Genomic DNA, 17,426 nt, shown 5'->3' with positions numbered 1-17,426 from the left:
TTGGAGGTGTCCAATTTAAGAAGAATATTTTGCCCTTTTTTCCAGTGCAAACTCTTGGCCATTTGCTGCACCACCAAAGCATTGTCCTGAATACTTCTCCCCTAAAAAAACACTCTGATGGTGGACAATAAATTGGGCAAAATGGGCGCAATGCGATTATCCATGAGCTTAGCAACCAACTTAGCGAAACTGTGGATAACACTTATAATGTGAAAGTCTTTTGCTTGGATAGAGTCTGACTTATTGGGGAGGTGGTTGATGAAGTCAGTTTTTAAGAGATTGAATTTAAAGACATGGCTATGCTCTGAGCAGCCAGCACGTCTCCTTTAATGATGTCCCAGCACGTTTTATAAGTACTCTTGTGCTTGGCTTTTAGGCCTTATCATGGAGATGAACTAGTAGGCCTAGTGCCTGTAGCGGTAGTATTAGCTATCGTACTGGAGATCATGTACTGGTGATATTGATAGATTATCAGTTAAGTTGCTACTGGGTCTCAGTTCTCCCTTCTATTTGAGTTCTTGTGTTGCTTTTTCCTACTCTTGTACTCTGATCCATCACAATGGTATCCTGAGCCTCGGTTCCTTGGATCCCTCCCTCCCTCCAAATTTTCTTCCACAGCCAGATTCTCGGGTCTAGTCCGATCAGTGCGGTGGTTCAGCGGTTGCGGCTCATCCACCAAAAATCCCCACCGTCCCACCCGGATCTGTGAACAAAACCCGGGAGATTTAACTTTTTACCATTATAAGAATCGGCACCTCCTGAGATCTCACTGCAACGGCTGGCAATACAAGTTTGGCACGCAACGGAGAGAAGAGATACATAATTTTCACTTTTGCACTCGTGGCACGACAGCGCGTCAGTCCAGGTGGGATCCGAGTCAGCATGGGGGTGGCAAATGACCGCGGCTGCCCCTACCCTCTGCTGCTAACCCAGTCGGGCCGCACTCAGTCGCCTCACCCAGCCCATTCGCTCGTTCTTCGTCTCCCCGCTCTCACCGTAGCCCTCCGCCGCCGCCGCCGCCTTCCTCTCCCTCCTTCCTCTCCCAGCTTTCTCGATGGATTGAAGGTACGTGTGGATCGCCATTGTCGCCATCCCGCTCGTTTTATTGCATTGGTTTTGATGGGATTGTAGGTTAGGTTAGGGTTCCTACCAGTGATGGTGAAATTGTTCGCCTTCCTTGCTTCGTAGGCCGTTGATGTAGTGGCTTCTGTTGCGGTGGAGATTGGAGACGCAATGGATAGGAGTGGTTGCCCTATTTGGTAAGTTAAACTTCAGTGCACTTCATCCTTGCTTTGATTCCGGATTGGGAAGATGTTGTGTAGTAGGATACCGTCTAACAGTTTGATTTGTGTTTCTGTTCGTTATTGTGTCAGGATTGATCCTGGCAACGCTTTAGATTAGTTGTTAAGGTTTCTAAGTATGTTGCTGATGGTGAGTACGGGCAAGTAGAAATGTCACCGCAGGAGCATGAACTATGGCTGGATAGGACTGTGCAGTTTTCTCTGTCTAAATTTATGATGAAATGGCCAGTAAGATAATCTGGGGACCTTCACAGACATTGGATGTTTGGGTGGTTGACAGTGACAGTGAATCTGAATGGAAAGTTAGGAGGGATGAACATTTTGAGCAGCTAATAAAGGATAGATGGGATGACAGGGTAGCTGTGCTTGTAGTGGATGTAGTCAGCAAACATGCTCAAACTGCCAATGCTAGCTCTGGTGTTAGGTGTGCATCTGGTGTCACTTCTGCACAAGGCAGTGCTGCTCCTGGTAATGCATAAGGCAGTGGTGCTCCTGATAATGTAGAAGGCAGTGTTGTTCCTGATAATGTTGAAGGCAGTGGTGACACCGGCAGCTCTCCACCTCCATCTGTGCCAGTGGAAGAAGCAGAAGAGGTTGATTGGGCTGAGTTGACTATATTGGCAGAGCCTAATGAGGATGGAGAGGCCAAGGAAGTTGATGATGAGGACAAAGTGTATGAGGCAATGGGTTTCAAAGCAGCAGATGAAAGAGCAGAGGAAGCAGCTAGGGAAGCTATGCCTATCCCTACCATGACAGCTGAGATGTAGAGTGATATGGCAGATGGAGCTGTACCAGTTGATGATCATGTGGGTGAGGAGCCAATGTTTGATTGGGACAGGGATAATCCAGATATGTCTGTAGGGGTTTCTTACCCTTCTATGGATGATTTCAGATTAGCTGTGAGACAACATGCAATTGTCAAGGAGTTTGAGCTTCACACTGTACACTCTGATACATCAAGGTTTAGGGGAAACTGTGCTTCTCTTGGATGTCCTTGGATTATTAGAGCTAGAACCCAACACGATGGGAGTGTCAGGGTATTTTTTTATAGATTTGTTTTGTTTCATTTAAACTGTCTGGATGTTATGTTTGTCTGGTTACTTATGTTTGGCTGTTTTGTGCATGTGTAGGTGCAAATAAATGAAGGGCAACATAATTGTGCCTCTAGAAGCAGAGTGGTTGGCAGGATGGCCTCACAAGCTTGGGTGGCAGAGAGGGCTATTCCACTACTCAAGAAGAAGCCAAGCATGGGTCCAAAGGAAGTGCAGGAGGAGCTACAGACCAAATACAAGATTGAGATCCCCTACCAAACTGTAGTGTATGGCAGACAGAGAGCAGCCAACAAGCTTTTTGGTAAGTGGGATGACTCCTTTGATTGGTTGTATAGATTTAAGGCAGAGGTAGAGATGAGATCACCTGGTACCATAGTTGAGATAGCTACTGAAGAAGTTGATGGGAAGATTCATTTCAGCAGATTTTTTTGTTGTTTCAAGGCAGCCATAGATGGTTTTAGAAATGGATGTAGACCATACATTAGTATAGACTCCACAAACCTTAATGGGCTATGGAATGGCCACTTGCCCTCAGCCCAAGCATTAGATGGTCATAACTGGATGTATCCTTTAGCATTTGGATTGTTTGACTCAGAAACCAAGGAAAACTAGATCTGGTTCATGGAGCAGCTTAGCAAAGCAATTGGACCTATGGACAAGTTAGCAGTATGCACTGATGCTTGCAAGGGTCTTGAGGCAGCAGTGGCTCAAGTGTGGCCTCAGTGTGAGAAGAGAGAGTGCTTCAGACATTTGATGGAGAATATGAAGAAATATTACAGTGGAGATGTCTATGCCAAAAACATGTGGCCTGCAGCTAGGGCCTATACTCCTCACAAATTCAAGTATTTCTTTCACAAGGTTGTGGTAGCTAGCCCTGGTGTGCTTACTTGGTTGAAAGAGCACCATAACCTACTCTGGGCCAGGAGCAAATTCAGCAGTGACATCAAATGTGACTACATCAACAATAATTTAGCTGAGTCCTGGAATGCATGGATCAAAGAGCACAAGGATCTGCCTGTGCATTGTTTGGCTGATACTATCAGGAGAGAAAACAATGGTCCTAGTTTGCTAAGAGAAGGAAGATCTCCACTGCCTTGACTGGAGGAACCTTACCTGCTGTCATACACCAGCTCAATGCAGCTTTCAAGGGTCTAGGCCACCTCAAAGTGACCAAGGGGCATCCAGAAGAAGCAGAAGTCACAGAGATATACAAAGATGAAGAAGTGAGGAGGCATGTTGTGTATCTTACAAAGCATATTTGCACCTGTAGAGAATGGCAGGTAACTAGGAAGCCATGCCCACATGCACTTGCTGTCATCACCACTATGAGGCAGCCCCAAATGGACCTATATGTGGACAAATACTACTCTGTTAAGAAGTTTTAGGCTGCCTACCATGGTATTATCCCAAACATCACTGACAGGGACCAATGGCCTGAGGTTGACAAGGGTTTCAAGTTGTTGCCACCACTGTCCAAGAAGAAAAAAGTACTCAGGCAGATTGAAGAAGAGCAGGTACCTATCTCCAACTGAAAGAACTGGAAAAAGAACTAGGCAGGTAAAATGTACTGGTTGTGGTGAGTATGGCCACAGAACTGGTAGCTGGAGGTGTGCACTGACAGGGACAAAGAAAAGGTAAATACTGAACTGTTATCTTATTTCAACAAATAAGCAACAACTAACCTAACTGTGGTGTTTATTTACAGGAAGAGGACCAAGAAGACAGCACCTAGACTAGGAAGAAAGAAGGCCAAGAAGGACCAGCCACCAACAGACCAAGGAACACCGAGGACAAGAGCAGCAGTGGCTAGAGAGGCAGCTGCAAAGGCAGCAAGAGAGGCTGCAGAAGCAGCAGATAAGGCTGCTGCTTGCAGCAGAAGCAGCAGAACAAGCAGAGAGGCATCTCCTGGATGTGCCACCACTGGAGACAATTCCACCATCAAGCCCAAAAACACCTCCAAGGTATGATACAACCTTTACAATTCTATGCTTGCCAAAGAATGCAACCCTGAACTCCTGGATGTTTGAACATAGGAACACCTACCTTGATTTGCAAATTGTAAACCAGATTCAAGACATGCCTGCTGATGGTGCTCCAAGGAAGATGACACCAAGGAGGAAGCAGCTGGCATCCAAGGTCAGGAAGAGTCCTAGGAAAGAAGACTCCAGCAAAGAAGGGGAAGAAAAAGTGAAACACCTGAACATTATGTGCTTTATGTGGCCATAAGACAATGTGATGTGTGGCCGTAAGCTTTTGTATTGGAACTGGCCAAATGACTATGTAATGTGTGGCCTTAAGCTACTGTGATGTAAGTGGCCAAATGTCAATGGATGTGTAGACATCCCAACTATCTGCCTGAACCTGTTATGGTTTGTATTAAATTATGTGCCACTGCTCTATGAAATGGTGTGTATGTGATCTGTTTTTATCATACCTCTATGAATTATGTGTCAATTCATCATTTTAGTTTTAGTCATCCATCAGTTTCATTCATCCATCCAGACAATAAAATTATGGGGACAACATTTTTCAGTTTCATTCATCCATTACTTCATTACAGCATACATCACTACACACCCAAAGACAACACATACAACACAAGCAATGAACATGTTCATCTTCAACATCAGTTTCTCCAGCTTGTGCTCCAATTCCTTCCTCTACTTGTCACCATCTGGACTCCCCACTGAAGCTTCTTCTTCCACCACCTCTGCCCAGTTCGATGGCTGAACAATGACGATGCCGAGATCCTTCAACTGCTGGAAGTACTGCTTTCTCGAATCGATAGTACCCACACAACTTGGGGAACTAAAAAAAGGACACAAATTACAACCCTAATTGTGCTAATTTAGGAAAATCTAGGAGACAACTCACCCCATTCCTTGCACACTTGAAGTACAGACGGCCATGATTCTCATTGCTCCTTCTTGGTCCCGCCCTTCCACCACTCGAGCAAGATGGCAATCCGGGCAAGGATCAACGAGAAACCGCTGAGCTCACCAATGGGATCGAGACCGACCAAGGCAATGAGGGTGCTCGGGCCACCGTGAAGCCTGCTCCTCGCCCGTCCACCTCCAGACGACTCCGAGTAATGCTCCATCGAGAAAGATGGGAGAGGAAGGCGGCGACGGCGTAGGATGGTGGCGGCGGCGGCGGAGGGCTACGGCAAGAGCGGGGAGACGAAGAACGAGCGAATGGGCCAGGCGAGGCGACTGAGTGCGGCCCGGCTAGGTTAGCAGCAGAGGGCAAGGGCAGCCGCGGTCATTTGCCACCCCCATGCTGACTCGGATCCCACCTGGACTGACGCGCTGTCGTGCCACGAGTGCAAAAGTGGCAATTCTGTATCTCTTCTCACCGTTGCGTGTCAAACTCGTATTGCCAGCCGTTGTAGTGAGATCTCAGGAGGTGCCGATTCTTATAATGGTAAAAAGTTAAATCTCCCACAAAACCCTATTCTTCCCCTAAATTAGCAGTAGATTCTGTCCAGCAAGGGTTGCAAGGTTTTGTTCTTGTGTAAAATTCCGTAAGCTGGCCTAGATCCGATCTGCGATGGTGTTGCAGTAGATCACTCTTTTGCAAGGGTTGCAAGGCACATCCTTGTGTAAAATTCCAGAGCCAAATCCATGGTCTAGGTGGCTGGTAGATTGAGCCTAGTGGATTGATTTAGGGGACGGCTTGCCTGAAACCGAATCCACAGGTGGCGACGCTGATACTGACCGCTGGATGGTTCTCCTGGTGAGATGCAGTTTGCAACTGCAACAGAAGTCGATGGAATTCGTCGTACCCTGGATTCCTTCATGAAGCAGCAAGAAGACCACAACCATCAGCTGAATTCCAAGTTCTACCAAGTCATGTCCTATCTGACCAAGATGGCTGACAAGTCTAATACTGTTATTGTTGAGGATGCTAGTTCCAACATCAATGAGACACACCCTTCTGCCCTCAAAATTTTGGACAGGTTCGACCCACTGAATCTTCACCTGCATAAATCCCAATTTGTTGGAGATAGTGGTTCCAAATAGAGTCCATCACTTAAATTCCTCTCAGCCCGAGTCTAGTATAGCAGATCATAAAGATAATAGTTCCCAGGGGTTATGGTCAACAACTCAACACAGGGCATTCAGAGCAAGCCACTGATGCCTATGATGATTGGACTACACACCCGTGGAATCTATATGATCATGAAACCCAATTTGACACAGCATCTTTTGACCACTACCTTGATCCCAAACACAATGAAAACAATTTGACGAACCCCCCTCCTGATCCTTGGCAACGCCAACAAGGTACTACAAATCACTCACCCAACCCTTCCCAGCCTGAGGAAAATCCAATACCAAGACATCCATCCACCACCATACCACACATATCTCTCAAATCAACAGCAAATGGTAGCTCGGGGTCCTAAAATCCATTTTCCTGAGTTTGATGGCACCGATCCAGAAGGATGTATAGGAAATCAGAGAAGTATTTTGAAATGACTGATGTTCCAACAGAGGATAGAGTTTGACTGCAATAGTTGCCAGGCCAGATCTCAGGTTCATGTCTGCTTTGCACATTATTGGTTGTGTTTTGCTGAAGCCATGTTGGCATAGCTGCATACATCAAATTAGCTTAGCTTTGATATATGTCTGTCCAAATCTCTTAGGGCACCAAGGTGTTAGAATGTAATTGATTGGTGAAAGTTGTTTTGCTAGCAGCAGCTACTTTAAGACGCATTTTTAAGACTCCCGTGTTGTTCTACCAAATTGGAGTGACAACTTTGTGCTCTTGATAGGTTCTAGATATGGCTTGGACACATATCTCCATGGATTTTGATGAAGGGCTTCCCAAATCCAATGACAAGGACATAACTCTTGTTGTGGTTGATAGGTTCACCAAGTATGCTCATTTCTTGCCACTTAAGCACCCCTTCACAAGCAAAAGAGGTTATCAACCTGTTCACTGATAATATTTTTAAGCTTCATGCTCTTCCAATAGTTATTGTTACTGATAGGGACCGGGTATTCACTAGTCAAATTTGGCAAGCCTTGTTCACATCTTTGGAAATCAAGCTTCATTATAGCACTTCTTACCATCTAGAAACTGATGGGCAGACTGAGAGAGTCAACCAATGCCCCTAGAAAATTACCATAGATATATGTGGTTCACAGCACCCACAAAGTGGTATTACTGGTTGTCTTTTGCCGAATGTGGTGGTATAACACTTCTTTTCATACATCTCTCAACATGACACCATTCCAAGCACTTTATAGTTTTCCACCTCTAATGGTTGCTGACACTGTGCTTCCTGATTGCCCTGATGATTCAACTAGAGAAATATTGCAGAATAGGCAACTTGCCAACCAAATTATTAAAGACAACTTGACTAAGGCTCAGACCAGGATTAAATATAAAGTTGATAAGCGCAGGAAGGAAAGAGAGTTTGAAGTTGGGGACATGGTCTACTTAAAGATTCAGCCTTACAGAAGAGCATAGGAAGCAGCTAGGGAAGCTATGCCTATCCCTACCATGACAGCTGAGATGTAGAGTGATATGGCAGATGGAGCTGTACCAGTTGATGATCATGTGGGTGAGGAGACAATGTTTGATTGGGATAGGGATAATCCAGATATGTCTGTAGGGGTTTCTTACCCTTCTATGGATGATTTTAGATTAGCTGTGAGACAACATGCAATTGTCAAGGAGTTTGAGATTCACACTGTACACTCTGATACATCAAGGTTTAGGGGAAACTGTGCTTCTCTTGGATGTCCTTGGATTATTAGAGCTAGAACCCAACACGATGGGAGTGTCAGGGTATTTTTTTTATAGATTTGTTTTGTTTCATTTAAACTGTCTCGATGTTATGTTTGTCTGGTTACTTATGTTTGGCTGTTTTGTGCATGTGTAGGAGCAAATAAATCAAGGGCAACATAATTGTGCCTCTAGAAGCAGAGTGGTTGGCAGGATGGCCTCACAAGCTTGGGTGGCAGAGAGGGCTATTCCACTACTCAAGAAGAAGCCAAGCATGGGTCCAAAGGAAGTGCAGGAGGAGCTGCAGACCAAATACAAGATTGAGATCCCCTACCAAACTGTAGTGTATGGCAGACAGAGAGCAGCCAACAAGCTTTTTGGTAAGTGGGATGACTCCTTTGATTGGTTGTATAGATTTAAGATAGAGGTAGAGATGAGATCACCTGGTACCATAGTTGAGATAGCTACTGAAGAAGTTGATGGGAAGATTCATTTCAGCAGATTTTTGTTGTTGTTTCAAGGCAGCCATAGATGGTTTTAGAAATGGATGTAGACCATACATTAGTATAGACTCCACAAACCTTAATGGGCTATGGAATGGCCACTTGCCCTCAGCCCAAGCATTAGATGGTCATAACTGGATGTATCCATTAGCATTTGGATTGTTTTGACTTAGAAACCAAGGAAAACTAGATCTGGTTCATGGAGCAGCTTAGCAAAGCAATTGGACCTATGGACAAGTTAGCAGTATGCACTGATGCTTGCAAGGGTCTTGAGGCAGCAGTGGCTCAAGTGTGGCCTCAGTGTGAGAAGAGAGAGTGCTTCAAACATTTGATGGAGAATATGAAGAAATATTACAGTGGAGATGTCTATGCCAAAAACATGTGGCCTGCAGCTAGGGCCTATACTCCCCACAAATTCAAGTATTTCTTTCACAAGGTTGTGGTAGCTAGCCCTGGTGTGCTTACTTGGTTGAAAGAGCACCATAGCCTACTCTGGGCCAGGAGCAAATTCAGAAGTGACATCAAATGTGACTACATCAACAATAATTTAGCTGAGTCCTGGAATGCATGGATCAAAGAGCACAAGGATCTGCCTGTGCATTGTTTGGCTGATACTATCAGAGAGAAAACAATGGTTTCGTTTGCTAAGAGAAGGAAGATCTCCACTGCCTTGACTGGAGGAACCTTACCTGCTGTCATACACCAGCTCAATGCAGCTTTCAAGGGTCTAGGCCACCTCAAAGTGATCAAGGGGCATCCAGAAGAAGCAGAAGTCACAGAGATATATAAAGATGAAGAAGTGAGGAGGCATGTTGTGTATCTTACAAAGCATATTTGCACCTGTAGAGAATGGCAGGTAACTAGGAAGCCATGCCCACATGCACTTGCTGTCATCACCACTATGAGGCAGCCCCAAATGGACCTATATGTGGACAAATACTACTCTGTTAAGAAGTTTTAGGCTGCCTACCATGGTATTATCCCAAACATCACTGACAGGGACCAATGGCCTGAGGTTGACAAGGGTTTCAAGTTGTTGCCACCACTGTCCAAGAAGAAAAAAGTACTAGGCAGATTGAAGAAGAGCAGATACCTATCTCCAACTGAAAGAACTGGAAAAAGAACTAGGCAGGTAAAATGTACTGGTTGTGGTGAGTATGGCCACAGAACTGGTAGCTGCAGGTGAGCACTGACAGGGACAAAGAAAAGGTAAATACTGAACTGTTATCTTATTTCAACAAATAAGCAACAACTAACCTAACTGTGGTGTTTATTTATAGGAAGAGGACCAAGAAGACAGCACCTAGACTAGGAAGAAAGAAGGCCAAGAAGGACCAGCCACCAACAGACCAAGGAACACCGAGGACAAGAGCAGCAGTGGCTAGAGAGGCTGCTGCAAAGGCAGCAAGAGAGGCTGCAGAAGCAGCAGATAAGGCTGCTGCTGCAGCAGAAGCAGCAGAACAAGCAGAGAGGCATCTCCTGGATGTGCCACCACTAGAGACAATTCCACCATCAAGCCCAAAAACACCTCCAAGGTATGATACAACCTTTACAATTCTATGCTTGCCAAAGAATGAAACCCTGAACTCCTGGATGTTTGAACAAAGGAACACCTACCTTGATTTGCAAATTGTAAACCAGATTCAAGACATGCCTGCTGATGGTGCTCCAAGGAAGATGACACCAAGGAGGAAGCAGCTGGCATCCAAGGTCAGGAAGAGTCCAGGAAAGAAGACTCCAGCAAAGAAGGGGAAGAAAAAGTGAAACACCTGAACATTATGTGCTTTATGTGGCCATAAGACAATGTGATGTGTGGCCGTAAGCTTTTGTATTGGAACTGGCCAAATGACTATGTAATGTGTGGCCTTAAGCTACTGTGATGTAAGTGGCCAAATGTCAATGGATGTGTAGACATCCCAACTATCTGCCTGAACCTGTTATGGTTTGTATTAAATTATGTGCCACTGTTCTATGAAATGGTGTGTATGTGATCTGTTTTTATCATACCTCTATGAATTATGTGTCAATTCATCATTTTAGTTTTAGTCATCCATCAGTTTCATTCATCCATCCAGACAATAAAATTATGGGGACAACATTTTTCAGTTTCATTCATCCATTACTTCATTACAGCATACATCACTACACACCCAAAGACAACACATACAACACAAGCAATGAACATGTTCATCTTCAACATCAGTTTCTCCAGCTTGTGCTCCAATTCCTTCCTATACTTGTCACCATCTGGACTCCCCACTGAAGCTTCTTCTTACACCACCTCTGCCTAGTTCGATGGCTGAACAATGACGATGCCGAGATCCTTCAACTGCTGGAAGTACTGCTTCTCGAATCGATAGTACCCACGCAACTTGGGGAACTAAAAAAAGGACACAAATTACAACCCTAATTGTGCTAATTTAGGAAAATCTAGGAGACAACTCACCCCATTCCTTGCACACTTGAAGTACAGACAGCCATGATTCTCATTGCCCTTCTTGGCCCGCCCTTCCACCACTCGAGCAAGATGGCAAGGAATCAACGGGAAACCGCTGAGCTCACCAATGGGATAGAGACCGACCAAGGCAATGAGGGTGCTCGGGCCACCGTGAAGCCTGCTCCTCGCCCGTCCACCTCCAGACGACTCCGAGTAATGCTCCATCGAGAAAGATGGGAGAGGAAGGCGGCGACGGCGTAGGATGGTGGCGGCGGCGGCGGAGGGCTACGGCAAGAGCGGGGAGACGAAGAACGAGCGAATGGGCCAGGCGAGGCGACTGAGTGCGGCCCGGCTAGGTTAGCAGCAGAGGGCAAGGGCAGCCGCGGTCATTTGCCACCCCCATGCTGACTCGGATCCCACCTGGACTGACGCGCTGTCGTGCCACGAGTGCAAAAGTGGCAATTCTGTATCTCTTCTCACCGTTGCGTGTCAAACTCGTATTGCCAGCCGTTGTAGTGAGATCTCAGGAGGTGCCGATTCTTATAATGGTAAAAAGTTAAATCTCCCACAAAACCCTATTCTTCCCCTAAATTAGCAGTAGATTCTGTCCAGCAAGGGTTGCAAGGTTTTGTTCTTGTGTAAAATTCCGTAAGCTGGCCTAGATCCGATCTGCGGTGGTGTTGCAGTAGATCACTCTTTTGCAAGGGTTGCAAGGCACATCCTTGTGTAAAATTCCAGAGCCAAATCCATGGTCTAGGTGGCGGTAGATTGAGCCTGTGGATTGATTTAGGGGACGGCTTGCCGAAACCGAATCCACAGGTGGCGACGCGATACTGACCGCGGATGGTTCTCCTGGTGAGATGCAGTTTGCAACTGCAACAGAAGTCGATGGAATTCGTCGTACCCTGGATTCCTTCATGAAGCAGCAAGAAGACCACAACCATCAGCTGAATTCCAAGTTCTACCAAGTCATGTCCTATCTGACCAAGATGGCTGACAAGTCTAATACTGTTATTGTTGAGGATGCTAGTTCCAACATCAATGAGACACACCCTTCTGCCCCTCAAAATTTTGGACAGGTTCGACCCACGAATCTTCACCTGCATAAATCCCAATTTGTTGGAGATAGTGGTTCCAAATAGAGTCCATCACTTAAATTCCTCTCAGCCCGAGTCTAGTATAGCAGATCATAAAGATAATAGTTCCCAGGGGTTATGGTCAACAACTCAACACAGGGCATTCAGAGCAAGCCACTGATGCCTATGATGATTGGACTACACACCCGTGGAATCTATATGATCATGAAACCCAATTTGACACAGCATCTTTTGACCACTACCTTGATCCCAAACACAATGAAAACAATTTGACGAACCCCCCTCCTGATCCTTGGCAACGCCAACAAGGTACTACAAATCACTCACCCAACCCTTCCCAGCCTGAGGAAAATCCAATACCAAGACATCCATCCACCACCATACCACACATATCTCTCAAATCAACAGCAAATGGTAGCTCGGGGTCCTAAAATCCATTTTCCTGAGTTTGATGGCACCGATCCAGAAGGATGTATAGGAAATCAGAGAAGTATTTTGAAATGACTGATGTTCCAACAGAGGATAGAGTTTGACTGCAATAGTTGCCAGGCCAGATCTCAGGCTCATGTCTGCTCTGCACATTATTGGTTGTGTTTTGCTGAAGCCATGTTGGCATAGCTGCATACATCAAATTAGCTTAGCTTTGATATATGTCTGTCCAAATCTCTTAGGGCACCGAGGTGTTAGAATGTAATTGATTGGTGAAAGTTGTTTTGCTAGCAGCAGCTACTTTAAGACGCATTTTTAAGACTCCCGTGTTGTTCTACCGAATTGGAGTGACAACTTTGTGCTCTTGATAGGTTCCAGATATGGCTTGGACACATATCTCCATGGATTTTGATGAAGGGCTTCCCAAATCCAATGACAAGGACATAACTCTTGTTGTGGTTGATAGGTTCACCAAGTATGCTCATTTCTTGCCACTTAAGCACCCCTTCACAGCAAAAGAGGTTATCAACCTGTTCACTGATAATATTTTTAAGCTTCATGCTCTTCCAACAGTTATTGTTACTGATAGGAACCGGGTATTCACTAGTCAAATTTGGCAAGCCTTGTTCACATCTTTGGAAATCAAGCTTCATTATAGCACTTCTTACCATCCAGAAACTGATGGGCAGACTGAGAGAGTCAACCAATGCCCCCAGAAAATTACCATAGATATATGTGGTTCACAGCACCCACAAAGTGGTATTACTGGTTGTCTTTTGCCGAATGTGGTGGTATAACACTTCTTTTCATACATCTCTCAACATGACACCATTCCAAGCACTTTATAGTTTTCCACCTCTAATGGTTGCTGACACTGTGCTTCCTGATTGCCCTGATGATTCAACTAGAGAAATATTGCAGAATAGGCAACTTGCCAACCAAATTATTAAAGACAACTTGACTAAGGCTCAGACCAGGATTAAATATAAAGTTGATAAGCGCAGGAAGGAAAGAGAGTTTGAAGTTGGGGACATGGTCTACTTAAAGATTCAGCCTTACAGACACACATCCCTCAGTGTCCACAGATCCTTGAAACTCCATTCCAAGTTATATGGACCTTTTCATGTCATGGAGAAAATTGGGGCCATCACATACAAGCTACTCCTCCCAGAGGGTTATCAATTACATCCTGTTTTTCATGTCAGTCAGCTAAAGCGGCACTTGGGACCAATTGTTGTACCATCCAAGGAATTACGTCTTGTTGATGAGAAAGGAAACATCAAAGTTGCCCCTGCTGAAACTCTAGAGCGCAGGTTCATACCTCTCAACAACGAACCAGTAGTACAGTACTGCAGTGGTTCATTCGCTGGACAAACCTTCCTTCAGAGCAAGCAACTTGGGAGGATGCCAATTTCATTTGCAAGATATTTCCATTTTTTCATCCTTGAGGACAAAGATCTCAAGAGGGGGGCATTGTCAGGACTTACAGTAACTCTCGGAGGTGTCCATCGTCGATCCGAGGGCTCTCAGATGCAGGCTGTCTCAAAGGCATCTCAGCACAACTTAAATTAAAGCTTCCTTTTAGTTTAACTGTAATAGCCTGTCAGTGTTAAATCTTCTTCATTGTATAAATACTCTTGTGCTAGGCTTTTAGGCCTTATCGCGGAGATGAACTAGTAGACCTAGTCCTGTAGTGGTAGTATTAGCTATTGTACTGGAGATCATATACTGGTGGTATTGATGGAGTATCAGTAAAGTTGCTACTGGATCTCAATTCTCCCTTCTATTTGAGTTCTTGTGTTGCTTTTTCCTACTCTTGTACTCTGATTCGTCACACCTGCCCTGATCCATTCCTATGCAATGCAGTCCGTGGTATGACGCGGATTAGAACCTTCAGTTGCAGTCTGTGAGTTAGAAGGAACATCTATCTATTGTGACTGCAATAGTTGTCAGGCGCACTGACATAGTGATGACTACATTGTGTTTTGTTGAAGCCATGTTGGCATAGCTGCATACACGCTTCCTGAAATTCAAATTAGCTTAGCTTTAATATGTGTATGTCCAAATCTCTTAAGGCACCGAGGTGTTAGAATTTAATTGATTGGTGAAAGTTGTTCTGCTAGCAGCAGCTACTTTAAGACGCTTTTTTAAGACTCCTGTGTTGTTCTGCCGAATTGGAGTGACAACTTTGTGCTCTCAACTTTTTCTTCATGAGTAATCAATCTTGTACTATTGTCATTTAATTAAAAAAAATGCAGATATCTTGTTTAAGCTCTTGCGGATCAACTCACTACTACAGAAGTTAACTGTAGGGACAGCTCTAGAGCCTCTGTAGGGACGGCTACGCCAGCCGTCCTTCCCAGGGTGTTCCTACAGAGGGTGCCTCTATAGGGGTGGTTTCCTGACCGCCCCTGCAGTGCCCTCTGTAGGGGCGGCTGGTGTTTTCAGCCGCCCCTACAGTGCCCTCTGTAAGGGCGGCTGGTAATATCAGCCGCCCCTGTAGTGGACTTCTGTAAGGGCGGCTGTATCACCAGCCGCCCCTGCTGTGTGTATTTGTAAGGGCGGTTCAATCAAGAACCACCCCTACAGTGGATTTTCCAGCAAAAAAATAAATAATTCAAATTCGAATCTGACCACCACAAATATACATATATACATCCACAAACACAAGACCATTATTTAGAACATCATCAGTCATAATTCACAAAAGTCCATCATGCAAAACAAAGTCCAAATCGTTCCAAAGTCTGATCCAAACCATACCACAAGTCCACATTGTCATCAACGACCTAGGGCTAGCCTATCAGTCTTCCGAAGGTGTTGGTATAGAGGATTACTACCTAAGTCGGAAAGAAGATGATGGTAAGTGCCTTTATGGTACACAATTTGGTCCATTATAAAGTTGCAAAGGTCGCCGACCATCTCTAAGAGCTCGTCATCCTTGTATGGGTTCCTTCTCGTGTCTTTATCTTTCTCCAATTACAAGAGAACAAGTTTAGGTTTACTATATCACAATATATGCGGACTTTTCATACTACGAGCGAAGATGTTCAAACTTACCAGATTGGGGTTTCTGTTGTAGCCACCGATGGTACTCATCATAATACATATGTAGTATCCTCAATGTAGACTCACAGGCTTCTGTTTGGGGTACTGTGTGTTTTGCATATGGAGATGTTAAGTAATGCTATTGACAGACACGTAATATATGGAGTACCAAAGTAAATGACACTTACTGCACATAGAGTTTTGACATGCAACTTTTCCTTCCTATTTGGATGATGCATCCCCTTATGTTCCTGGACATAGTGCCTGAATGCCCTGTTCCAATGGTTTTAGCAAATGCAACTTGTTAGTATCCCACATTGAACCTTACAAGTATGTATATAAACATAGTAGCTAAAATGACGATTATCAATATGTATACGTCTTGACAATCGCTATGAAGTCTTTGTATGTCTCGACTGGGAAATCCGCTGAATCAAAGACCCATGCCATGCTATGTGAGAGCCAGACGCCTATGCAAATCCAGTGATCGCTGCATGAATTTAGTCATAGAAGGAACACATAAGCTCTTTTGCATCGAACAAAGTATATTGAACAAAGCTAAGTATACAGTCGAACTTACTTGAAGTGGTATGGTATCCATATATTATCGTGTTGTTGGAGATTTTTAAAACATAGAGCAATGTATGCCGCAACATTGAGGGACTCTTCCAATATTTTCTTGTTCCTGATGTCCTCTTTCTCCTTAAGTGTCTTTCCAGTTCCTAGTTCTTTGCAATCTAGTTTCCACTCTTTAGGGTAATTAAAATTTGTTGATGCTATAGGTGAAGGGTCTATATATCCGTGTTTCAGAGCTGGCCTCTTTTTCACAAAGTTCGCTTGCATTCTACAAATCACAGCGCGGGTGAGTTACAACAAAATCAAAAGATTACATTCATATCATATCGAGAGGGCAAGGACTTACAGGCACCATATGCGAATTAGATTTATTTCCATTCGTCCGAGGTGGAAGCATGCCTGGATATCCCTAAACTCAACGGCAATTTGCCCACCTAGGGCTCCAAATGTGCCGGCAGTGATCCATGCTTGTAAGATTTCTAGTTCTGTTATCTGAGCACGAAAGTACCAATCGTGGAACTTTCTCATTCCACGTGGCAAGCACTGTATGACTCGGTTTGGTAGGAAGTTCTTGCCTTTTTCATATTTATCCGGGCAATCATTTGACCATTTGAGGTTATCAACAGCTGGATACTTGTTAAACCCTTTGTGCAGTTTGCTAGTGGTGCCCTCCTCAGAAGCTGGTGCTTTGAATTCTTTTACTTGGTCTTAAGCTTGAACTGGTCATGGGCCATCCACTTGTGCACCGACGAGACGTCATTCATGCCCACATACGATGGCCTTATCTTGATTGGGATTTTGTTTCGAGCTTCCCATTCGGGCACGTCCTTGTCAACTTGTGCATCACCTGCTCCAGGGGCCACTTGTTCTTCATGTATCGGCTGTTCACGAGGCAATTGATGTTCATGAGACACTTGTTGTTCATGTATCGGTTGCGCTTGTTGAGAAGGATGTTGCATCTCATCATGCCTTTGCTCGGTACGAGCTGGAGAAGGACATGGCATGTCATCATGCCCATGCTCGATATGAGGTGGAGAAGGATGTGGCATGTCATCATGCCCTTGCTCGGTACGAGGTGGAGAAGTCTCTAGCGTGTGGTGGTCATGGTCATGGGCCGGTGAGTATACATCCCCGTCCTCGACGGGTCGCTCCAGAGGATGAACTTCAGTTGGAGTTGGCGAAGACTCGGTCAATACAATGTCCCGTCTGTGCCAGAGGATGAACTGGTTCATGACGTCTCCGAGTAA

The 17,426-nt window shown here is 44.9% G+C and overlaps 1 protein-coding gene and 1 pseudogene across 1 annotated transcript; one reads left to right on the top strand and one right to left on the bottom strand.

The window, feature by feature from the left end:
* The first annotated feature begins 1,233 nt into the window (after positions 1 to 1,233).
* LOC136468983 (uncharacterized) lies at positions 1,234 to 6,375 on the top strand (annotated as a pseudogene).
* Positions 6,376 to 15,212: 8,837 nt separating this feature from the next.
* On the bottom strand, positions 15,213 to 16,874 carry LOC136476276 (uncharacterized). The gene is made up of 6 exons (XM_066474048.1): positions 16,526 to 16,874; positions 16,184 to 16,447; positions 15,983 to 16,093; positions 15,792 to 15,876; positions 15,616 to 15,708; positions 15,213 to 15,524 (listed from the first exon to the last, which is right to left on the bottom strand). Exons 1-5 carry the CDS (start codon positions 16,705 to 16,707, stop codon positions 15,676 to 15,678), a joined length of 675 nt encoding a protein of 224 aa, XP_066330145.1. The 5' UTR covers positions 16,708 to 16,874; the 3' UTR covers positions 15,213 to 15,524; positions 15,616 to 15,675.
* Between the last annotated feature and the right edge of the window lie 552 nt (positions 16,875 to 17,426).

This window comes from Miscanthus floridulus, chromosome 8, assembly GCF_019320115.1.
Source record: "Miscanthus floridulus cultivar M001 chromosome 8, ASM1932011v1, whole genome shotgun sequence".
Taxonomy (NCBI): domain Eukaryota; kingdom Viridiplantae; phylum Streptophyta; class Magnoliopsida; order Poales; family Poaceae; genus Miscanthus; species Miscanthus floridulus.
This window is presented reverse-complemented; position numbering and strand designations above follow the sequence as displayed.